The following is a 25,646-nucleotide window of genomic DNA, read 5'->3' on the forward strand; positions in this document are numbered from 1 at the left end:
CTAGTGACAAGATCCCTATTCTGATCAATTATCCAGAGATTTAGTAGTCATAGGCCGGGTTTTGTTTCCTTTGCATATATTGAGGGAAGCCATTGTGTTGCACATGTTCAGTTACATGTACCATTTATTATCTATGTCCCTTAAAATGCATCGTTATGTAAAGATGACAAGGTAAAAAAAATGTAAAACATACATGTGGATGCCTTTATTGTTGTGAGCAGCTCTATGAGTATTTCACATTATATAACATTTCATAAATAGGTTGCTCAGAATGTGATGCAGGACATGAGATCACTAGGAGGAAGTGCACTCCCTGAGCATGTAGCCTGATCCTGGCTTTTCCCTTTAATCCATAGCAGGGTTTTTGGTTAGCCTTGGCTTCATTATGGGGCTGCCTGATGATGAGAATTATAGCTGGGGTTCAAGTGACGGTTCTGGAAATAGAGTCAAGAAGCTGGAAATAGTGGTACTGGATGTCGTTCTCCATGTCATACCAAAAATGTACTGTTAAGGGGAAAAAAAGGAGAGTTAATTTTAACATGGGAACTAGTCATGTTGCATGAAGGCTGCAGCAAGTTGCAAACCAAAAGCAGAGACCTACAGGCATCTATACCATTTATTATTATTATTATTATCTACAGGCATCTATACCACTTATTATTATTATTCAATCACAGTGAAAAGGTAGCTAAAGGGGAATATAATAATATATAATTTCACTGAAGCTTGATATTTAATTTATTTCAACAGCAAACAGGTTTAAATGTATCGGTAGAATAGTTACATGAAAAGCTTTAATCTATTAATCAATGGGTGTCTTGATATTTTCGTGTCAATGAAGCTTCCTGTTCCCCCAGCCTCTCCAATTCAGTCTCGCCTTGTACTTGGTTGGAGGGGTCGGCACCTCTCCCAATTAGTACAATAAGGATCAGCCAAACACTTATGTAGGTGTAGCAGGGAAATCCCCTGCAATTTTATTAGTCAAGTCATGTAACGTTTCGGGTACGCCCCTGAAACGTTACATCACATATTTTGCAATTACCTGCCAGCTTGTTTTTCATCAAAGTTTCCAAAATGCTTTGCTATATTTACATACATTTAATATCCACAAATATGGCAGATACAGCATTTCTCCCGCTCTCACTGTGCAGTGCAGAGGTTTTGTCTGTTTATAAGCAGGGTAGCGAATCAAGTCTTGCTCTAATGGATTAAGAGGAATCCAGGGAACCTTAAGAGAATATGACAAAAAGTTCTACATTGAAAGAAGTGGACAGGTAGGTTTATTTCACAATAAAAAGGAAAACAGAAATACCACATTAAAGAAGAGGGTGTCTTCCTGGCACTGTACTCTTTTTGCAAAAATGCAGTGTCAGAATTTATGTAAAAGAACCTGTAAGTCACTAGCGCTGTCATAATCTTAAATTTTAATATGGCAAGCCCAGTGAGGACATAAATCAGTTGGGCACAAAGGATGACCATATAAAATGTGCCTTTACGTAACATTCATGTGTTTTTATTAGGGATGCACCGAATCCATGATTCGGTTCAGGATTCTGCCTTTTTCAGCAGGATTCAGATTCGCGGAATCCTTCTACCCGGTTGAACTGAATCCTAATTTGCATATGCAAATTAGGTACAGAGAGGGAAATCGTGTGACTTTTTGTCACAAAACAAGGGAATAAAAAAGGTTTTCCCCTTCCCACCCCTAATTCACATATGCAAATTAGTATTCGGTTCGTTATTTGCCTGAATCTTTCGAGAAGGATATGGGGGTTCGGCTGAATCCAAAATAGTGGATTCAGTGCATCCCTAGTTTTTATTCCTATGCCATCTATCTGCACTTGCAGGATTTAATTTTTCCTTATGGTATTTTACATGCACAAATAGATTCCAATATTGTTCACTATTTACATTGTCTCTTTCCCACTGACAAGTCTAACTATAACTTTGTGATTCCAGAGAATCTGTACAGTTCCCACCAAGGAAAGCAATGGTAATTCAGGTTCCAGAATCCATCAATTCAACTGGGAACAAGGGGTGGGTGAATTTAAATTATACCAACACCAGAAGTTGAACCTTTTTTTTTTTACATCTACCATAAAATTTACTGTGCATGCTTCTTATAATTTTGTAATTAAGTATTTGCCCAATGCTTTTACATTACCTACCTGACTCCCTGTGATCGCCTATGAGGGGGCTGCCATTTTTGTGCAGCAGAAATCCATTAGCATTAGAAACTAACTGACATGCTGAGATGGGACAGTCAGGTTGGCAAAACCGTCAGGTTTAGGAACTTCAACTAACAATTACTTCAAAAAACAAACCTCTCAGCAAAAAAACTATCCGCATGACCTATAGGTAACATTTAATATACATTCATATTTTAAAAAGTAGTTTTTTAGTGTCAGTATCACTTTAAGGGGGTGGAAGGTCCCTTAAGCAAAACTACATGATCTTATGTCCATTTGAAGGTCTACTCTGAAGCAGCAGTATTTTCCCAGGTGACTTCACTGTGGCTGAAGCAAAAAAAATTCATAATCCTTTCACAGCAAATATTGCTTTCAATGGGGGTTGGCAGAGAACAAATAAATAAAATAATTTTAATGTTTCCTTGAGCTAAAAAACATTTTTTATTTATACACACATGCACAGTCCTTAGACCTTCCGCACACCATTCACTAGGGAAAACCCAGGTGTTACCATAATACTCTGTACTATTTAGTAAAAGATAAGTGCACAATAGGATTTTAATTCTAATTAAAAACAATTAATTCTCATTAAAAACAGGCTAACGTTTCATTCTCCATCTAAGATATTTATCAAGACCTTATGTATTTTTAACTTTTTTTAAAAATCCAGATGTGCACCTATCTTTTTACAAATATATTGCACAAGAGCCATGGATAACCTGTAAATTATATCCTCATAATCGGAGCTCAGTGATGTAATTTCTTTTAGAGTTTAGAGGAAGGGCCCATGAAAATATGCCTAGGGCTCATAGTGGCAAGAAGTCCCATTGTTTTTACAGAAACTGACCAAGTGTAACAGTTGACACCCTAATTCTAGAACTGATGCCAAGCACCCTGGTCTCGGCTCATGCTTCTGCCTGTAGCAGCCGCCTTTGGGCTTGGGAGGAGCCCTCAGCTACTCAGATGCCGCCAGTTCTTATGAGAGGTGCAAGGCAAGGGGTTCTAGACAGGCAGAGGGGCACAACAGTAGGCAAAGTCTTTGGGCAGAAGGTTGTGGTACAAGGCGTTAGGCAATAGAGTAGTCAGATCAGGCCGGGTCGGGTCGGGCCAGGCAGAGAATAATCGTAGTCAGGCAGGCAAGGGTCAAACCAGGAAGTCAATCAGAAGGGTTTCAGAATAAGCATAGTCGGATATCAGGCAAGGGTCAGGATACAGAGGTCAGAATCGTCAATAAGCCAGGCAAGGGTCACAACAGGAATCAGATATACAGATTAGCACAATGCTCAGAAGCTCCAAGAACAAAAGAAACGGGCAATGATCACCAGCCCAATTGTGCCTTATATAGCGTTTGATTTTCACGCCATTGCGCGCCGGCGTCATCAAGCCAGCATGTCCGCGTCAAAATAAGGAACAAGACGCGGGTGTGCGGGCCCTGAGTATCCAATGTGGCGGCCGAAGAAGAGCGGCATGGTGGGCGTCCCCACCGCACGACTGGACCACCAGGGTGAGTGATTTTTATTACACAAAGTTATGAAACAGATCACATGTTAAAATGATAATTATAGTTTCCTTCATGATAACTCACTGAGAGTTTCTACACCAAAAATTATTCTACTCAGTATATATTCCCAGCTTAATTAACTAAACAAACATCAACACAATAAAACAGGAACAAATTTGTCTACATTCATCAGGTGGAAATTCAAACTACATTATACATCCCCTAACAAAGACAAGGATTCTGTAAAACAAACAAATACCTAGACAGATTAGAAAAATATCAAAACTTAAAATATTCGTAACCCAATCTGTTTTTGAAGCTGGAAGTTTAGGTACTACAGTCCCATTAAGTGACAAAACTGCCCTTGTAACATTAGCCTCACTCACAGTGATCATAAGACACAGAATAAGACATAGAATAACCTATTTTTTCTATGGTATGAAAACGCATATTTACATCTTTTACAAAATAATTACTCAGAGGAAAGACATGTACCCAATAGTTTTCTGTAATTACAATCAATCCAAATCAAAACAAGTGAATCAATAGGACTTACAGGATGTTATGGCCGCTGATTCACCTGGCCAGAAATTAACAGCATCTGGACTCTTTCCTTGGATTAAAGAATAAGAAAATGACCCGGTGAATTACAATATTAGAGACATTACACACATTTACTGGGAACACTCTTGGTGTTTAACTTTGTAAATCTTAGTATACCAAATGAAAAATTCCAACACATTCTTTAAGGCATGAGCCACACTAGGTATTATTCCACTGTAATTATAAAGTGGTTAAGTCAAACAGGTTGTGAATAATGGAACTGTATAGATGCAAAAAGCAGTTCTCACTCCATGAATCTTGCTGGATAAACCAGATTGACCAGATAACAGCAATCCCAATTGGCCTATCAGGACATCACTTGTGATACTCAATTGCAGTTGCTTGCTATAGCATTATTTGTGGCCCCATTTATATTTTTTAACATATTATAATCTATTTTGTTACTTTACATCTATTTGGTTACTTTAATACACATGCTGATAAGAAGATGGACTGCAGCATATATTTTTTAATGGAAGACCTAATGCGAAAATGATCCTGGTTGGATCATCAAAGACAAAGGTGATTGAAATGAATAGTAGGAACAACAGAGCAAGACAAGCAAACCTACTAAAGAACACGGGTGAATTTAGGGATATCAGACTGAAATGCCGAGATTTAGAGTAGTTCCATGTAACAGCAGTTCAGACAGCTGCATTGAACAACAAACCCTTAAAACCGGGCATATATTATATAATATTATGAGACCATTGGGTATTCGGGTAGTGTACAATACAGCATATCAAAAGTTTTGAATGAACTACATTACCCAGTGCTTCACTGATTTCTTCTCCACAATGTCCAGGAAGTCTGATAAAAGCATGCTTCACTCTTCAGGCATGACAAACCTGTTCTTGTGCATCTGCATAACCATTTGGGGCGACGGTCACACTAACTTTCTAGGAGTCTACACAAGCACTACATAAAGGAGAATATTCACAAATGAATATGTAGTTTTGCACAATGCAATTTTAGAATGTTGAAGGCATACTGCATTGTAAATAAAGTTTGAAAGCAACATTAAAAAAAAAAACAACAAACATTTAGTTTTGTATTCCTTAAACTAAGCTGCAACTTAATGGAACCCACCTGTTTCTCATCAACTAAAGATGTCTCATAGAAAGGACACCTGGTGACTTCCAGGATTCTGTTTCAGAGATTATTCTTTAATTAAAAAGCAAAAGGGTCAAAGCAAACCCGGTCTAAACCTGGATGGTAAGAGTCAGCTGCCATTATCATACCAGAGATAACCAAAGGTCCATTTCTGAAGGGCTGGCCAGTGAGTAATGGCATTGCGAATGATACAAGGTCTGGGGATATCCATTCTTGATAAAACTGCAATGGAGAGGGTTTCAACTATCTGATTGCCCCGGTCCAAATTAACCTAGCAACCATGCATTGGTTTGAATAAGAGACTGGAAAATGAATAGGAGATGCCTGTTAGAAAGATAGAAAGATGAGTAGTAAAAAGTAGCAATAACAATAAATGTGTAGCCTTTGTGGTAAGGTCACCACTAGGATACCTGAAAAAGTCCAGGACAGAGCTTATTTAAGCCCCAGGTTCCTAACAGAGTGATTCAGGACTGCTAATCCAGCCTGGGTATTTTGTTGTTCTGAGGCATCTCAGGTGGATAATTAAAAAGGCAGCTCAAACCAGAGTGTGGAGCGCCTGTCTGAAAAAAAGACAGAAAAGCTGCCTGTGTGAGCTGACTGAGGGGGATTGAAATCAATACAAGGTTTGGGATTTTGTATATTCCTCAATGTACTCTCTTTTGGGGAGACAGGCGGTTGGCCTCCTCCTGGTTAGTTAGGAAAACATAACTGTATTAGTTAGAAGCCCATTAAGTGGCAAGAATTTTACTTTGAATTGTTTGTTTTGTTTATTTCTGCTGCAAGTGACAATAAACTGCCAAAAAGAGACTACACTTTCATGAGTTTTGGTTGTGCTATGGGCTGTGTTGCCCCAGAAAACTGATCCCAGCTACCTAAACCCTTACACCTTACAGAGCATTTGTTTTTTAGATGGGGTCAGTGACTCCAAAGAGTCAGAAGAAGAAGACAAACAATTCAAAAACTATAAAGATTAAAAAATAGAATTAGCATAGCCTTTTCCAAGCTTTTGACATCTAATGGAAAAAGTCAGGCGAAAAAAATTTGGAAAGTGTCATTAAGCTGCCAGCTAGTGAGTGACTGGCAGGAAGAGGAAGTCACAGATACTGGCAAAAGAGAACAGCCTGGCATAGAGAACAACATGGTGGACCGAGAAAGAGACCAGAGAGCTACCGTGGGCCCAGAGAGCTGAGAGGCTCCACCAAAAGCAGACATTTGGATCAGGTTGGCACAGGGAAGCCAGATACTGTGCCTGGAGTGACAGAGGGGTAAATTTACTAAAGGGCAAAGTGACAAACGCTGGTGACAATTATCCAGCGTTAACACTTTTAGGCACTTCACCGATTTACTAACAGGTGCAGGCGTCTGTTCGCTAGCGAAGGAGATAGACGCTAGTGCTGATTCGCACTCGAACGCCAGGCGACTTTTCATTCTTGTGTAACTTCTTTTCATTCTTGTGTAACTTCTAATGGACGTTACTCCACAAATTCAGATCTTACTGAGCGTTACCTCTTTCGCCAGACTTGCCTTTGCCAGCTCAGACCAGGTGAAGTGCATTGGAGTGCATAGAACTTTCTCAATCTTCTGTTACTTACATCATAATTTTGAGTGGAAAGTCCAAAAGATGATGGTGACAATTCATTTTTCAGGATGATAGGCTGCAAAAGGCATACATTTTTTTTTCGCTACCTGGTTTCCCCCATACATTTTATAACATATGGAATATTATATTATAGTGGGCTCATGTGTAGGGCATTAAAACAACTTAGACCTCCATTCATATTGAAATTTCCCGCCATTTGCAAATTAGCCTGAGCGAAGACCTCAGGTTGTGCTAGGCAGAATTGACCGCTAGCGCTTCTTCGCTTTGATTTGCTCGCACTGGCGAAGTAACGCTAGTGAAAATTCGCCAGCATCTGTCGCCTGGGACAAAACTCCGCAACTTAGTAAAGGCGAAGGAATTCAGACTGGAGAAGCAACCGGCAGGAGATTCCAATCTGAGCATCCAAAGGGGCCGGTTGCCGCACTGTATGTCTGAATGTGCTCTACTCGCTTGAAGAGAAACTGTAAAGCATCCAAAGAGGATTTGGAGTGAGTATCCAGTTTAAAGGGACAGTACCCAAAAAAATCGCTTGAAGATACAGACACTGTTTATTGAAAGGACATTGCCTTTTTTTAGTTAGGTAGACAGATTGCGCTAGCAAGTTAGTTAGTGAGGCCCTATTGCCACCGGTTAGGAGTGCTGCATGTACTAGTTGGCCATTTATTTTAGATAAACAGTTATTCAGTTTAACCAATTATGTGAGGGCATTATTATTTTGTTCCTAGTGAGGCCACCCGTAGGTGCATTCCCAGATCCCACTAGGTGGGAGTGGCTCAGGTTTGTCCCGTGCCATCTGGTAAACATCACACGTGGAGTATAACACTGACAAAGAGGTGTCAAAGGGGTTGCACTATTTACAAATACATTGACACAAGGAGTAAAGAAAGTAGCACTATAATAAAGAATATACACATATATAAATATTTAAGTTGCACGTACTTAAGAAGCCTAAGAAACAAATTCAAGTAATACACACGGAGCTCTGTCCAGCCTAAGAAAAAGGTGCATGTGCTCGTGTATGGGGACAAGCTAACAAGGGCATGCGGTTACCCCTAACTCCTTCAGAGAAACTCTGTAGACAACTCCATAAATTGTGCCCCGTTTCTGCCATTCCCTCTCTGCATCAAGCCTATATTAACCACGCTATCCTTAGAACAGGACGACCACTGCCGGAAAATTGGCCAATCAACTGATGCCTGGCACTGACTAAAACAACGAGCCACGCTGTCAGCGTCAAAATATCCTTCATTTGAGGCAGAAATTGAAGTGTTTCAGCGCCATCTATGGGCTGCAATTCGGTAATGCAAGAGAAACAGTTGACTGCACATTCTGAGGCTAAAGAAAGAAAATCATTTGTATTGGACCCAGGTTCCCCCCCCAAAAAAAACCCCATAATATATTTACACATTGTAACCCTGATAAATGTCCGAGGGAACTGAAACACTGGCTCACACATAAAAGGTGTGCAATGCAGTTTATCTGAACTCAATGGGTGAATTCACAAAAGTGTCGGTAAAATAAGGAACCCAGAAGTGGCGGTCATCAAATATTTTAAATGTCGTACGGACGGCAAATTCACAGTCTCTGAATGTCTCGTAAGTCCGACAATTTTCTAAAATGTCGTATAACTTTTTGTTGGAGGAACAACATTTTACTGAGCGTTTTCAAAAAATATTTTAATTTTGGAGAGCCTACTGTGTCGTATAAATTTTCGCAAAATGAATGAATGAGTTTACAAGCAAGTCAGACAAATGTCTGGAAACGTGGTGCCGAAAAAAACACTTTTAAAAAATAAATTGGAAGTTAAAGACATTCTGTCCTGACACTTTTGGGAATTCCCCCCAATATGTTGGACTTCAATGTGACTGTGGCTACTTGTTTGGGCTTTAAAGATATAGTTTTTGCTTGTGTGTGTGTCTATATATACACACAAAGTAGAGTGGAGCACCAACCTGTCCAACATACTTTACAGACAATGCATCCCAAGGGACTCAATAGGGATTATGATCTATATGCCTTTTTTTAACATACAATGTTAATGCATACAGGAGTAGTTCTGTGATTATGATTATTATTTATGTGACACACTGTGAATTCATTATTAGACATTGGAACCTTGAAATTAATATTGGAAAGCAACTATGATGTAACTCGTATTACCTGTTTTTGGTTTGCTATGCATTATGCAAATGAAGGGCGTGTCAATCATATGTGTTTTGCTTTATAAAAGAGAAACATTGCTTGCTCGATTTGGTAAAATCCTCTATATATATATATATATATATATATATATATTACAACCATTATGCAATTATGTTATATAGCCTAATTAATATTGTTCATGGTGTGTTAAGTATTTAATTGAGATAACGACTTCCGTGTGCATCCTGACAACGGTTCCAGGAGTACCGAAACACTTTTTCCTTTGATAGTCATCAGATTGCTACAGTGTTACTGTGACACTAGGGACTACTTAAAGGACAAGGAAACCCTTCTCCATAAATTTTAGGTATATTGGTCAGTACCCCCTGCTGTACCAGATTGCTAGTTTTTTTGCATAAAAGACTTGTATTTTGTCTGTGGTCGCGTCACGTTTTAACTAAAGACTGCTCTGATACAGGCGTCCAAGTTGAACTGAAGAAGCCACTCGGATGAGTGGTGAAATGTTTTCAAAAAATGCTAAATGTTCAGTTGCCTTTGACTTAATTCTGCTAGAGATACTGTATAAACTATAGTAGACTTTCCAACACAAACATACCAGTTTTGCAGAGAAGAGTCGGAGTTACCATAAACTCAGGAATTGGAGTCTAAAGGTCCCCATAGACGCAAAGATTTCTCTTGCCGAACGACCGATTTTAGCGAAGATCCTTCGAAATTATCGTGCAGTTAGTGGGATTCAAACGATCGTACATTTTACGATTTTTCGGCCGACATCTGTCAGGAAATTGATCGGCCAGGTTAAAAAATCTTTGTCGGTCCCAGTGCAATCTATCAATGTTTGCAGGGCCAATCAGGCAGCTCCCCTTTGTTTTCCTGGCAAATTGGTCTTTTTAGTTGATGAACGATTTGTACGATCGTTCAAACCTATTAATAGGTAATCAGACCATACTTCCATATACAAAACAAACAAATAAGTGGTTGGAGAGTGAGAGTCAAGAAGTGGAGCTACAGATTCTTTACCAAATATTTGTGCATTAATGGCTTTAATTTCTTTATAAATCAGAGAATTACAACAAAGATTTAGTTGTATTTTATTGTAACTAGAGCGATTTCTATGCCCAAATAGCACATAGAGCAAATAATGTGTGTTGCCAAGTTTGTACTGTATTTTGATTTATATTTTTTATAAAGCAGCTGCTTATCACAGATCATATACCTCAGTCTCTGCATATGTCCTACTCCCAGTCTGGATTGATGGAGAAGGAGCAGATTATAAAACTGGCAGATACCACAGCATTCAGTTAGAGTAAAAGACAAAACTGCCTTGTTCCTTGTTCACAAAGTCCTTCTTCTTACTATGCACACTGCTGAAATGAAGTTATTGTTATTAAAGGGGTTATTGTTTACAGCAGCCATAGGCCTGCCCCACTAAATCAGCCTCATGGGGATATGGTACGGTAAACGAATGTACCGGTAGAGCCAAAAACTTTGAGATTCTCTTTTCTGAAACCTGCAAACAGATGAGATCCAATAGGAAGAAATGGAGACATTCCATTTTTATATCAATAAAACTCAAAAAGAGCCACACTTTTATTGAAATTAAGACATGGAGTACAAAGGAATAAAAAAGAGCCTCTCCTCCCAGAGACATGTGGAGAGGGCAGATCACAGTGCAAAAACACAAACATAAAAAGAGTTGCTTCAAATGGTTAGAAAAAGTTTTTTCGTGTTTTTAAATCCTTTCCTGTAACAAAGGTAACGTATCAAAATATTTTTTCAGGAGTCAGGTGCTTCACTCTGTGGCATCTACAGATGTGACTTTGAATTGACCGTTAAAGACAAAGGACATATAATAGAGCAGTGAAGGTCAAATGGTTGCAAGGTGGAGTATATTGGTTGCACTTATGACAAACGCATGGCATGCAGCTTGCTTACAACATAAGCATTCTCTAGAGGAAGTCAGCATGCATCTCTTCTTCATGCACCAATGACTTCAAAAACCCATCTTTGAGCCAAGCAATAGATCTTTAAATGGTTTATCTTACACTATTTACAATGGCCAGTTCTTCAATATCAAAAAAAGAAAAAAAAAAAAAAAAAAAAATCAATCTCCACAGGCCTGCAACCTATTGTAAAGCAATTCCAGAGATGATCTACCCAGTGTTACTTAAACACATGACATTGCTTCCCATAATGTAAGTCTTCATAAGTCATCATGCTTGATTTAAAAGTGACTGTTTTCCTTATTTGTATGAAGGGCTTATGGTGTACACTGAGCAACCGTTCTCCGCATATTTGCCTCCACTCATTAAGAAGTTGTTATTATTATTATACGTTGTTATTATTAAGAACATGGATGTCTCATCACTAGTTCCTCAGGCAGTGGAAGCCAAAAGATTGCATTGCAATAGGTCAGTGGCCTACACCGCACTGTAAAAAAAGGATATAAAAACCTGACTGCCCCAAATAACACTCTGACCTCATTCCGTTTCTATGTATGACAGGGCAGATTTACTATTTACAAGAAAAATGGCTCAGAATTACCTGAAAAATCAGGTCAGTCGTAAACTTGTTGCTTGCTGAAATGGAACAGTTAAAATGTAAATGGCGAGCAGCTACAGCAGAACAGAGAACAGCCAATAATATTGAAAAATAAAAGTAGGGCAAACAACAAGCTGGAGATTAGGTTTACGGCAAACTTGTATTGAAAGCGATAGGGCACATCTTTCTAACCTACTGGTAGCCTATTAAATCAGTAACCTGCCAATATACACCCATGTTATTAACTCGTTCCTTGATTAGAACAGCCAAGGATTAAATGTGCAGGGTTAACCTTAAATCAAAGTTCTATTAGAGGACCAGCCTCATTACTTTCTTAAAATGAAACTATCGCCTGTTCAAGTAATTGTATTCATTCCAAAGTAAATCCATCCTCTCATATATAACATTGCATTCTTATTCAAATAAAATATAAAAAGCACCACTTAAAAAACCACTTACTAAATAATCTTGGATAATAAAAGGTGCGTTTTGTCTGCATAGATCACACAAACTATGTTACAGCAAGTTTTTACCCTACTTTATATTTTTTTTTAAAGGGATTGTCCAAGTCCTTGGCTTGATCGATCACCTGAGGCTGCGAAAAAGCTCTATAAAAACATTTAAAAAAAAAGTTTACAGGTTCCAAAGGCAAAGGGGTTACCCATTTCCTAACATGGAACTGGTAAGCTTGTTTCTCAGCTCTTCAAGCAAAGCCCATGCACTAACTGTTACCATACCACAAGCAGTATATAATGTAAGCATTATGAATACAAGACAGGGGGCAACAAAATTCTGACTTCTCACTTAACTGTTTGGAAGAATCAGAAATGGAGTTCAGGTAAAATGTGCAATAATACTTGTATGTCATTTAACATAAAAACATGAACTGGCTGCGAATAAAGAAAATGGTCGAGACCAGTATGAAAACTCTGGTGTTCAACAAATGCTGATACTTGGGGATAGGCAAACCAGTTTGGATAACTGGAATTTAGTTGGCAAAGCCTTAATGTACTTCGTGTTGGCCCAGCAATAACAAATGTATCAAATAAGCCAACTTGCACATCCTCACCCCCTGCATGGAAACAAAGTTAAGTTTCTCTAGAAGCAAAGGGAAGGAAACCAATGGATTCCGCCATCTTATACAAGGTCGTCAGAGAAATGCAACAGCCCCTCAGGTATGTGGAAAGGGTAATAACACACTGTAACAATGAAATAACAAATATACACATATATAAAAGAAAGCAGCAACAATACAATGCTAAGAAAATGTAAACCATCCCTAAACAGAGATGCCAAGACTTAGCGTTCTTAAAGCTCCCTGCACTGCCAAAGCTGCGGGTATCTGGCCCTGCCAACAGTGTGGGCGCTTGTGAAAATAAATGCATTGCCTCTGCAGGGAAAAAAAGCCGAGATATCCAACACAAACAGTTAAAGCTAAATCAATAATTTAAAAATATATAGCAACGAATAAAAAACACTTGATAAATGCTTTTGTTATTAGGATCACAGATTAAATTAAAAAAAGTGTTCTGTGCATCTGCGAGCAACTGGGAGCAGAAACAGAACAAATATCAGTCCTGACCGAAGCAGGGCCAGTCTGCTAGGTGGTAAGTACTGCTGGTTTGAAGAGATTGCTGTAACAGAATAAAATCATCAACATGGATTTAGTGTTTAATTTAGTCAAGAGTCCGTTTTGGCTCGCAGGGCTCCAGCAGAGATGTGCACTCCGAGGACTTGCTGCTCCTGCTTAGAGCTTCTTGTCCATCCTCTTTTCCACAGCTTGCAGCAAGAGTTCAGAGTATTGCTGGAGAAGAGCAAGTGTTTTGTCATCACCCAGGCGACGTGTCCCATGCTCTTCATGTAAGTTGGGTGCTGTGAAGTCAGAGCCAGTCTCATCCTGGGGTGTCATTGCTGTTCCAGGGCTGCTATTTCCTTCTTTCAAGAAATCAAGCTCTCGCTTCACCATACCAAAGGTTTCAGTCAATAGACCTGCAATCTTGCAGCGCTCCATGTTAGCTGAAGGATCAGCAGTGGTCACCTGGGAGACAGAACACAATGCTCAGTTTAGCAAAGGCTAAAAACCCATTCACCATGTTTTAGAAGTTTTCCTGTTTTTAAAAGGAACATGAAAAGTGGAATGCAGAATATGGTCTTGTTGGGTTGAACTTGGTCCTTTTTCAACTCGATTTAAATATGTAACCATGTAATTGGGAGAATTGGAGCTGTGTGTGCTGGCTAGTAATAGGTATCTGTTTTCCTCTAAGGCAAGTTGTTTTCCCTTCACAGAACATTATATAAACCTCTGCTAGCCAGATACAAGTAGTGACTACAAATCTTTTTGTATGACATAAGTCTAAGAGCCATGTGTTCATGTATCTGGCTCCAGAGAAGCATGTTTATGTCTGGATAGTGTATTCCAAAAAAAATGAAATCCAGGATACACAGGGGTAAGGCAGAAATGCAGGAATAGCCAAATGTCCTTTCAGGTCTTCAACTTGCAAACATGTGAGTGCTGGTTCAAATAAACATCACCAAATAATTACATTTTGAGTTTGATTAATACTTTGCTAGGTTGTTTTTTTTTTATAAATACCAGCAGAACTATGAAAGGTACAGATAAATCAGCAACACTGGATGGCTTTTCTAGGAATACACTTCATTTTAGCAGCTTCATTATACAGGTATGGGACCTCTTATCCAGAATGCTCAGGACCTGGGGTTTTCTGTATAACAGATCTTCTTTCAAGTCTACTAGAAAATCATGTAAACATTAAATAAACCCAATAAGCTGGTTTTGCTTCCAATAAGGATTAATTATATTTTAATTTTGATCAAGTACAAGGTACTATTTTATTATTACAGAGAAAAAAAAAGTCATCATTTTAAAATAATTGGATAATATACAGTCTATGGGAGACTAGCTTTCTGTATTTTGGAGCTTTCTGGATAATGGGATTCCACATACCTGTATACCTCCCAGTAGTTGAGAGTCAACCCTAAAAGTTGTGTGGGGTTGGTTTAAATACAGATCAATGTTATAAATTGGTCTATGTCCCATAAACTGCACTATAGCAGCATGAAAGCCCAGTGTCCACACTACATTACAGTAATTGGGTGCACTGGGAACTGGTAAAAGTGATAGATTAGGCCATATGTAATAACAGACATAGAAGGCACAGAGACTTAAGCAATAGGTTCTATAAATAGAAGGCAGATGTATAATAAAGCATTAAAGTTTGTGTACTCACAGATCTGTACAAACTCAGAGCCTTCTGGAGACTGTCCTGCAGCTCCGAAGCAATTAGTTCACACTGCTCAAAACTCACAGATGATGCTGAAATGAAGAAGCATCATAACCATTACCTTTAGATGGAGACTACACGATCACATGCAGGAACTTACGTTTTATACGTAGGGCAAATGCCATGGAATGGCAAGTACATCTAGAGATAGATATGCATGTTTTTTGATGCAGTTGATAGCTGAAGAAATACTGACCAGGGTTCTGGTGCATACATAAATGAGACCGTACAGTCTATTGTACTAGCTCCTCTAAATTAAATGCATTAAATCCACATGCAAAATGTAAGGAACATGTAATGCTGTATGCATCACTTGTCAAAACAGAAAGTAGAGCCAGGCACTTTTTCAAGTGTTATATAACACTTTTATCGTGTCAATAAATGTTTTGCAGTTAATCTGCTAGTGCCTGGCTCTACTTTCTATTTTGATGTTGTAGCCTTTTATGGACAAAGGCAGTGCTACAGGTGCGAACAAGGCATAATTGGAACCAGTACTTCCTACAAGGTATGCATCACTTGTGCCTACTTTGAATTAAACTGAATTAAGCCATGCAGCAATACCATGCACTTGTGAAAAAAAGGCATGAAACAAAGGCCTCACCATTCTGGGCTTGACTTATGAAACGAGGAGAAAGTGGGATAGGCCAAAGGCTGGACGGAGATAGATGAGATGGAGCTGGAAGATGACTCACAGAGGTAGGAGATAGAAAGGGTGAAACCACCAGTGATGGATGCTTATGCCCACCTGAATTGTGTGTTGGCGCTGCATTAAGAGAGGGAGATCTAGGTCTGATGGGTTCAACTTCAGGACAAAGCCCTGAGTGATGGTCTGGAGTATGGCCAATGGTAGAAGCTCTGCCTCTGTGAATGGGTTTCAACATGTCAGAAAATAACTCTACTCGTTCTTGATATACATTTGGTTTAGAGTTTGCCTTAACATCATTTTCTTTGCTTTTACTGCAGCCATAATCCTCTGACGGGCTGGTTTTTTCTAAAGCACCAGACGCCTGGTTGTCATTCCTACAAGTGAACTCTGAGAAGGAACTTTTGACTTTACAGCTGCTTGCTGGTGACCTTGGAGACTCCATCTCCAGTGCCCCTTTGCCTTTATTAAAGGACAGAAGGGGTCGGTCTGGCAATGGTTTAGCAATATCTAGAGTGAGGTGTGCTCGATTCTTGGTCTGAAAAGTCTTTGTTGAGGAACAGTTTGCTACAGGCTGCAAATGTGGTTTGATGATGACAGTCTCTTTAGCAGTTTGCCTGTTCTTCTCAGTCTCTACAAAACTGGGGATAGCCCCTATCTCAGGTTCACAATTGCCTTTTCCATCAAAACTCAAAGAAGCGTCCTGATTCTCTTCAATATTTAGGTTTTCTCCCACAGACATACTCCGAGAAATTTTAGCCATGGAGCTTGTGGTTGGATTCATGTAGGATCTTCCTTTAGCCAATTTGCCATCTTTTGAATGGGGTGTACCAGAGGCCACATTTTCCACTTTTATTAGAGTGGATGGCAAAGTTCGTCGGCGAATGGCCTTCTCTTCTCTTTCGGCAGCTGTCTGCACTTGGGAACGCATTTTCACAATACCTCCATTGGCGGTTGTTTTATTACCTGAAGGAGGTTCAAATTAAAGTATTTATTAGATTATAGAAATGTAAGTATATTGGAGCTTGTGTGGCAACAGGAGCAGTTCATCCCTGTTCTAGATAACATCTAAAATTGTGTGTCTAGCTGGCTGAGAAAGGAATCCTGACTTTAATCCATGCTATGTTGGTGGATAAAATCAATTTTAATTCTTAAATAGTTTTACCCCAAACAAATGACAAATTTTCACTAAGCAATCTTGACATTACCTTCATTTACAAGATCATGAACTGATTGCGTTTTCCGTATCTGCATCACTGAGGAAAAAGGCCCGCCTTTACCTATATGCTCATATTCTTGAAGGTGCTTTCTCTTCCTTTGAAAGTAGTTGAGTTTTTGAGGGCTGGTGAAATCGTGATCAGTCGTAATTGCACTTTTGGGCTGACTTTCGGTTCTATTGATCAGTGCGGGATGCTCCATTGAAGGCTGAAATAATGCAGGGCTGAACTCTGAATCAAACATCAAGGATTCAACTGGTTGATTTTTGCTGAAGGGACAAAAAAAAAAAAAAAAAAGACTGCATAAAATAGTGTACAAACACTACACAAATGCTGCACTCTGCATATGCACCATTAAAGGAGCAACTGGCACAAGCATTCTCTTTTCACAATAGCCCCCACAATCATTGTGTGTATTTTGCTCCAATAGGCATGAGTGTATACTCTACTGCACATAGCAGTTGGACCTGGCATTTGTAAATGAGCCCTCGGCCCTCTAGGTTTAGTCTGCAGCCATAGATCACTCAGGTCAAGTTCAGAGTTCTTAGGCAAAATTCATCTATAATGAACTGTGCAAATTTGTGGTTTTAAAAAGCAGTATGTTTATTACTTTTTGCTCTCTAAACTCACTCCTGTTCTGATGTGAAACAGCAGAAGCCAGTTCTTCCCCAGGTCTGCCTGGATTCTGTTCAGTTGCTGCTTTCAACAGCAACTGCATTTACGAATATCTTTAAAACCATTGAAAAGGTTTAATTCATGTATATTGGATTATTGCTCAGAATTAAAAAAAATAAAATAAAATAAAAAAATGTTTTTGAACAGAGATCAATCTATCATTTTGAAGCTTAAATCTTCGATTATTCATTTACAAGAAGGAATAAATGAAAGGAACACAAACCTGGGTGCGGCCATTGCAAGGAAGCGGGAGGAAATGCTGGAGAAGTCATTCCTCTCTGAAGTTAGTAGAGGTCCACCTGCGAATGCAGAAGATCAAGAGATTCAGCACAAGTATACACTGTATGAATTTGAAGCACTACAGGTCACCCATCACTAGTACAGAATGAATTCTTTTTTGTTTCAGTTACATTTTTGGGTGCATTTTACAATAATTGTATGTGGTTAATTTCTGTAGAATAAACGAGTCACCCTTTAGGTATATGGCAGATTTTTTAGGCCAATCAACAGACAATAGCCTGAATGGTTGCTATGTGTAACCACATGCTACAATGCAGGCCACTGATAAAACGTGTGTACAGAATTAATGTAAATATTTGCTATGATGTTTTACTAATATATGCATGCAAGCTTATATTGTTACATATAGATTTATATTGCTACATAAAGCACTTTAAGGAGCTAAAAACAAGGGTCCAGCTAAATGGAGAAAAATCTGTAATCTATAAATCTGTACTAACCTGGAATATTGCCAGCAGAGAGGTTTCCAAAATGCTGCTTAAGGAACTTCTCCTGGTCTGGTGTCTGTGGGATCTCCCCATCCATCACTGGGCTGTTTGGCTCCAGATCCTCAGCTTCCACCTGCTCTTCCAGATCAGAAGAGTTTGCATCTACACTCAAGGGCTCTGTGCTTTCAGAATCTTTAGGGAATACACCAAGGTAAAAAACAAAGACCAAGAACATTACAAAATATCCAAACCATTTTGCAAACTAAAATAAACAAAAGCAAAACCATGTGTATTAGAGAAGATTTAATTGTACAAATATATTCTATGCACATGATCAATGGCTAGCATCCCAGTATGTTTTGGCCTCGATGGGCTTTAAGCGATTTTTATCCTGGTGCCATTGCCCTAAGGCTACAGCAGCACTGCCTAGTTGGAGGTCTATGGATTGGATTCAGTGATGTTTTTACAGCTCAATGGTATCCATAGGCTTATTTTTTATAACATTTTAAGTCTAATATGAACCATGGACACCAAGAAAAATGGGCCTACTACAGGGAAAAATAGATCTGAGCTAAAGGATATAAATTCCACTAGAGGATTGTCACTACAACAAAACAACCTATTTCTTACCTTCATTGGGGTGCTCAGGGCTAGACAAGCGACTGCTATAATCCACAGAACAGGCACTGTCAGGGCTGTGCTTCTCTTGACAAACATTGTCATGGTAACTCCGCAGTGGCAAACCTTTCACCTCAAATCCACTAGAAAAGAAATATATATATTGATTGTCTAAAAAGGCCTGCCTGCTAGTCTCCATTCCTGTAACTGTAATAGCTCCTAGCGAAGAATAAAATTATGAACTTGTCTTATAAATCGCACTAATTCTGTCGCTCAACATAATGGAAGAGCCTACCTATATGTGCAATGCCTACTATTATCTAGGGACAGGGCTTCAAGTCCATTCGGTAATACAGTGTTTCTACTAAAGACTAAAATATATATTGATAGTTCCAATGGATTGGCATTATTATTATTATTATTATTATTATTATTATTATTATTATTATAATAAAGCCCAATGGCATATAAATCATGTGGGTTCAATAGTCATATTAAAAGCAGAAACTTTTGTTTTTAGTCCAGAGATGAAAATATGTGATCAGGAGAACAGAAAGTTAGGGATGAATGTAAAGATTTTTTAAAGAAAATGTACAGTAGGTTAAAAGTTTTTGTTAGGAAAAGCCATTGGGGGTTATGTAATAAAAGGCATTAAGTTTGCTCAGGAGCAGTAACTCAGACCAACCAACCAACCAGCAAGTAGCGTTTACTGGTAACCTGCTTACAAGCATACATCTTAGTTGCTATGGGTTACTTCTCCTGGGAAAACTTAGCACCTTTTATTACATATGGGAGATACAGAATGAAAGCATTAGATGTAAAAACTGGTTGTATGGAGGCAATAGAAAATGCTTACTTATAAAGAGAAAAGCACAGTCTATAAAAAGTAATCATAAAAATGGCAAAAGTTCAAATTATAAACACATGCCTCCCTTAAAGGGGTGGTTCACCTCCAAGTTAACTTTTAGAATGTTATGAAATGGCAAATTCGAAGCAACTTTTCAATTGGTCTTCAGTTTTTCTTGTTAGTTTTCTTTTTTTAATTTGCCTTTTACTTCTGACCCTTTCCAGCTTTCAAATGGGGGTTACTGACCCCACCTAGAAAGCAAATGTTCTGTAAGGCTACAAATTTATTGTTACTGCTACTTTTTATTACCCCTCTTCATATTCAGGCCCTCTCCTATTTATATGTATGGTTGCTAGGGTAATTTTAATAAAATACTAAATAACCCAAAACACAAATCATAAAAAAATGAAAACCAATTGCAAAAAGTCTAGGAAGATCGATCTCTACCTCATACTAAAAGTTAACTCAAAGGCTAACAACCCCTTTAAAGGACTATTAAATTAAGAAAATGAAATTAAATTAAGAAGTTACCCGCATCTTTCCAAAGACTCATCCTCCTCCATTTCAGGGAATATGGTACATTCTTTGCCTTCTGGTGTCTCCACATCCTGCTTGAACATGGTTTCCTCACAGGACATAAGCCGGATAACTCTAGGGCGAGACCGACTGCCTATGGGACCAAAAGGTGCCTGGAGGAGAAAGCACAGGGAATCAGCAAACATGTAGATTATGTGCCTTGTCTTGTTCAAGTGATAGTGCATGTAGCCACAGTTATCCTCCATTACCCACACTGGTGCACAGTCACTCTAGTTCAACAACCATGCAAGTTATACACTAAATGGCAGTGTGTTGGGAGTTTCCTTAAATGAGAAGGATCTAGGGGTCTTTGCAGATAACAAGTTGTCTAATTCTGGGCAGTGTCATTCTGTGGCTACTAAAGCAAATAAAATTCTGTCTTGCATAAAAAAGGGCATTAACTCAAGGGATGAAAACATAATTATGCCACTTTATAGGTCCCTGGTGAGGCCTCATCTGGAGTATGCAGTGCAGTTTTGGACTCCAGTCCTTAAGAGGGATATAAATGAGCTGGAGAGAGTGCAGAGACGTGCAACTAAATTGGTTAGAGGGATGGAAGACAAATTATGAGGGTAGACTGTCAAGGTTGGGGTTGTTTTCTCTGGAAAAAAGGCGCTTGCGAGGGGACATGATTACACTTTACAAGTACATTAGAGGACATTATAGACAAATAGCAGGGGACCTTTTTACCCATAAAGTGGATCACCGTACCAGAGGCCACCCCTTCAGACTAGAAGAAAAGAACTTTCATTTGAAGCAACGTAGGTGGTTCTTCACAGTCAGGTTGTGGAATGCACTGCCGGGTGATGTTGTGATGCTGATTCAGTTAATGCCTTTAAGAATGACTTGGATGATTTCTTGGACATAATATCAAAGGCTATTGTGATACTGAACTCTATAGTTAGTATAGGTATGGGTATATAGAATTTAATTAAAAGTAGGGAGGGGTGTGTGTGTATGGATGCTGGGTTTTCATTTGGAGCGGTTGAACTTGATGGACTTTGTCTTTTTTCAACCCAATTTAACTATGTAACTATGTAACCAAAAAGCACCTAACTTTTCGCTGGTCTGCAGTAAATAAAAAGGAAATAAAATAAAAGCAAATGTCTAATTGATTGCTATGATTTACTGCACGGTAAAACTTATGTGGATATATTAGGGCTAGCATGTGTTACTACTCACCAACTACTAACTAGAGGCTGTATCATTCAATTGTATACGAAGGAGAACAGTTAACATATACAGTGGTGTGAAAAACTATTTGCCCCCTTCCTGATTTCTTATTCTTTTGCATGTTTGTCACACAAAATGTTTCTGATCATCAAACACATTTAACTATTAGTCAAAGATAACACAAGTAAACACAAAATGCAGTTTTTAAATGAGGGTTTTTATTATTTAGGGAGAAAAGAAATCCAAACCTGTGTGAAAAAGTAATTGCCCCCTGAACCTAATAACTGGTTGGGCCACCCTTAGCAGCAATAACTGCAATCAAGCGTTTGCGATAACTTGCAACGAGTCTTTTACATCGCTCTGGATGAATTTTGGCCCACTCATCTTTGCAGAATTGTTGTAATTCAGCTTTATTTGAGGGTTTTCTAGCATGAACCGCCTTTTTAAGGTCATGCCACAACATCTCAATAGGATTCAGGTCAGGACTTTGACTAGGCCACTCCAAAGTCTTCATTTTGTTTTTCTTCAGCCATTCAGAGGTGGATTTGCTGGTGTGTTTTGGGTCATTGTCCTGCTGCAGCACCCAAGATCGCTTCAGCTTGAGTTGACGAACAGATGGCCGGACATTCTCCTTCAGGATTTTTTGGTAGACAGTAGAATTCATGGTTCCATTTTTTGGTAGACAGTAGAATTCATGGTTCCATCTATCACAGCAAGTCTTCCAGGTCCTGAAGCAGCAAAACAACCCCAGACCATCACACTACCACCACCATATTTTACTGTTGGTATGATGTTCTTTTTCTGAAATGCTGTGTTACTTTTACGCCAGATGTAACGGGACGTGCACCTTCCAAAAAGTTCAACTTTTGTCTCGTCAGTCCACAAGGTATTTTCCCAAAAGTCTTGGCAATCATGATGTTTTTTAGCAAAATTGAGACGAGCCTTAATGTTCTTTTTGCTTAAAAGTGGTTTGCGCCTTGGAAATCTGCCATGCAGGCCGTTTTTGCCCAGTCTCTTTCTTATGGTGGAGTCGTGAACACTGACCTTAATTGAGGCAAGTGAGGCCTGCAGTTCTTTAGATGTTGTCCTGGGGTCTTTTGTGGCCTCTCGGATGAGTTGTCTCTGCGCTCTTGGGGTAATTTTGGTCGGCCGGCCACTCCTGGGAAGGTTCACCACTGTTCCATGTTTTTGCCATTTGTGGATAATGGCGCTCACTGTGGTTCGCTGGAGTCCCAAAGCTTTAGAAATGGCTTTATAACCTCAGGTGTGATAAACCACAGTTAAGTTATTTTTTAACAAGGGGGGCAATCACTTTTTCACACAGGCCCATGTAGATTTGGAGTTTTTTTTCTCCCTTAATAACGTAAACCTTAATTTAAAAACTGAATTGTGTGTTCAATTATGTTATCTTTGACTAATAGTTAACGGTTTTTGATGAGCAGAAACATTTAAGTGTGACAAACATGCAAAAGAATAAGAAATCAGGAAGGGGGCAAATAGTTTCACACCACTGTACATGGCTTCCTTTATTTGGGCTTCAAATGCAGCCAACAATATGTAATTATAAATGAGTTTTCCCCTTGTAGTACTTGATTTCTTGAATAGGCTGTGCCCATTATGTGCTAAAATTGATTTAGCATTAAAGAAATGTGCAGTGGCATTTGCAGGGAAAAGAGCACTTACACTGTGATAATGTAGATCTCACATTTCACTTTATTCAAGGGGAACTTTGGCGACTTTTATGAAAACTTCTTGTAGCCTTTAAAGGAGAAGGAAAGCTCCAAGAAAGTTTATTGCCAACAGATTAGCCACAAAAGTGTGAGCTAAAACACTATTTATTCTGCAGAATGCTTTACCATACCTGAGTAAACAGCTCTAGACACTGTCTCTGTTTGTTTAGGATAGCAGCTGCCATATAAGCTTGGTGTGACATCACTTCCTGCCTGAGTCTCTCCCTGCTCACTTACAGCTCTGAGCTCAGATTACAGCAGGATGGGAGGAGTGAGGGGGAGAGGAGCAAACTGAGCATGCTCAAGCCCTGCCCTGGAGGTTTATGCTGAAGGCAGGAAGTCTGATACAGAAGCCCATGTGTACACAATAAAAGGAAAGAAATGCTGTGTTTGTTTTAACAGAGGACTCGGAGCAGGGTTAGCAGCTAGGCTGGGGGGGGGGGGGTCTATGTGGGGTGGGAGGTAGGGTTTTTCTTTTTTTTTTAATAAGAAGTTTATTTTTCCTTTAAATCAATGCATGGTTGTCAGGTTTATTTGGATCCTAGCAACCAAATAGTTGAAATTGCAAACTGGAGAGCTGCTGATTAAAAAGCTAAATAACCACACCAATTGCAAATTGTCTCAAAATATTACTCTCTACATCATTCTAAAATGATTTGAGGTGAACAACCCCTTTAAATATACACAAAAGTACTCTGGAATATCCTAAACAATCAATGCACAGCTCCCCAGCAATATTAATAATTCCACTCAAGTTCCTGCCATGCCATTAAGCCTATAGTCATCTTACACATGAATGGAATTAGCTTTCCACCCAACTCCATATACACACACACAACAGACACATACATAAAGATGGAGCAAATACTTTGATATATTGACTATTAGATATAGGTAAGAATACACATGTTCCCATATGCTATTTCTCACCTGGATGCTTGAATTATCCGCAACCACAAACTCTGTTCCCAGCCCTTCGCTAGGCTGGAAGCCAATGATGTCATCGCACGGGGCAAAGGAATCCAGTTGTCTTAGATCAAGCATGGACTTAACAGTCATCTCAATGTTCCCAGCAGGTTGGGACCAACGGACACGTTGTCTGGGCATCTTACTCAGGCAGTTGGATCTTTCTGAAGATGTGTTTGTACCCTTAAGTAGATTAAAAAAAAAATTACTGGGTGCAGACAAAGGAAAGAAAGGGTGCTCACAGATTGGCTTTATATGTTCTAATTTATATGCAGGATTAGAATCAGCCCTTTATGGCACTTAAGAAGTTATTCACTTCGTTTAGAGTAAGGTTAAGAGTTTTTGAGTCTTTCAGCTTTTAGTCTACTTTACACTAACCACTCCAGTTTTCGGTTTTCTTTCTCTCAAGGCCTCATAAAACAGTCAATATCAAGTTTCCCAGTTTAGTAACTCAGGGTTTCAATTGGGCAGCAAAGTTGCCTAGTGGGTAAGCAATGGTCATCAGTTTGATTCCTGCCAGGGAAAGATCTGCAAGGAATTTGTATGTTCTCCCTGTGTCTGCACAGCTTTTCTCCGGGTACTCCAATTTCCTCCCACAAAAACATATAGGCAGGTTAATTTGCTCCTGAAAATTGGCCTTAGTGTGTGTAAATGTGATAGCGACCTTAGACAGCAAGCTCCACTGGGGCAGGGACTGATGTGAATGATGCATAGCTATGCAAAACTGTGTCAACACTATATATAAAACTTTTCATATGTATATGAATGGAAAACCTGGAAGGGATAGGAGGTAGACCTCCATGACACTTCCAATAGATCAAATGAAGTGATGAATGCCATCTGATATCTAGGAATATGACCAAATCATTCAGTCTATGGTTCAGCTGATTAGATAAAAACACACAGGCCTACCATGCCTGCAGAATCAATGTGTACAGAAGCAGGCCTGGCAATGGGTTGTCTGTAGGTAATGGTATTATTTTGCAGAAAGCTTCACTACACTCACCCTTGCCATCTCCCAATAAGAATTGCTTCTCCCAAAAGAACTGGAGGCACTGGAAGCCTTATCAGACCCTACAAAAAACAGAGCATATAATACACTAAAAGCATAATTATTTAAAACCAAAAATGTTATATTAACAAAAATTAAATCAAAATTAGATCATAAAAAATAGCATTAGGGAAGGTCCTTGCCTGCCGTGTCTTCGTCACTTCCATCTTCAACCCCTTCTTTATCACTGTCTGATGACATTACAGGGGCTGTAGACATAACGGCAATGGTCTCTCGCCTGTAAATATCCAAAGCATTGCATTTTATCATGAAACATTTTACAAAAAGGACTGTGTATGTCTTAGACTAGGGCACACAGTCAACCACATTACTAAGTGTGTCCCTAACTTGTTAGCTCCCCAAGCTACATCCAAACTCATCATTTGCTGGACTGGGCAAAAATGGAGATGCCA

The 25,646-nt window shown here is 39.1% G+C and overlaps 1 protein-coding gene and 1 long non-coding RNA gene across 2 annotated transcripts in view; both read right to left on the reverse strand.

Moving 5' to 3' along the window:
- Positions 1–2: 2 nt before the first annotated feature.
- Positions 3–5,193, reverse strand: jmjd7.L. Its single transcript, XR_005963473.1, has 3 exons — positions 4,247–5,193; positions 1,097–1,228; positions 3–504 (listed from the first exon to the last, which is right to left on the reverse strand). It is a non-coding gene; the product is annotated as a jumonji domain containing 7 L homeolog (long non-coding RNA).
- Positions 5,194–10,720: 5,527 nt separating this feature from the next.
- The window catches only part of mapkbp1.L (mitogen-activated protein kinase binding protein 1 L homeolog), an 86,921-nt gene continuing 71,995 nt past the window's right edge, over positions 10,721–25,646 (reverse strand). The window contains 11 exon segments of the mRNA NM_001093073.1: positions 10,721–13,745; positions 14,956–15,041; positions 15,755–16,618; positions 16,861–17,138; positions 17,768–17,843; positions 18,285–18,464; positions 18,903–19,033; positions 20,269–20,426; positions 24,147–24,365; positions 25,189–25,256; positions 25,377–25,471. Coding sequence (NP_001086542.1) covers positions 13,455–13,745; positions 14,956–15,041; positions 15,755–16,618; positions 16,861–17,138; positions 17,768–17,843; positions 18,285–18,464; positions 18,903–19,033; positions 20,269–20,426; positions 24,147–24,365; positions 25,189–25,256; positions 25,377–25,471 — 2,446 coding nt within the window. The 3' untranslated portion in view covers positions 10,721–13,454.

The sequence above is a fragment of the Xenopus laevis genome, chromosome 8L (genome assembly GCF_017654675.1).
Source record: "Xenopus laevis strain J_2021 chromosome 8L, Xenopus_laevis_v10.1, whole genome shotgun sequence".
NCBI classification, from domain to species: domain Eukaryota; kingdom Metazoa; phylum Chordata; class Amphibia; order Anura; family Pipidae; genus Xenopus; species Xenopus laevis.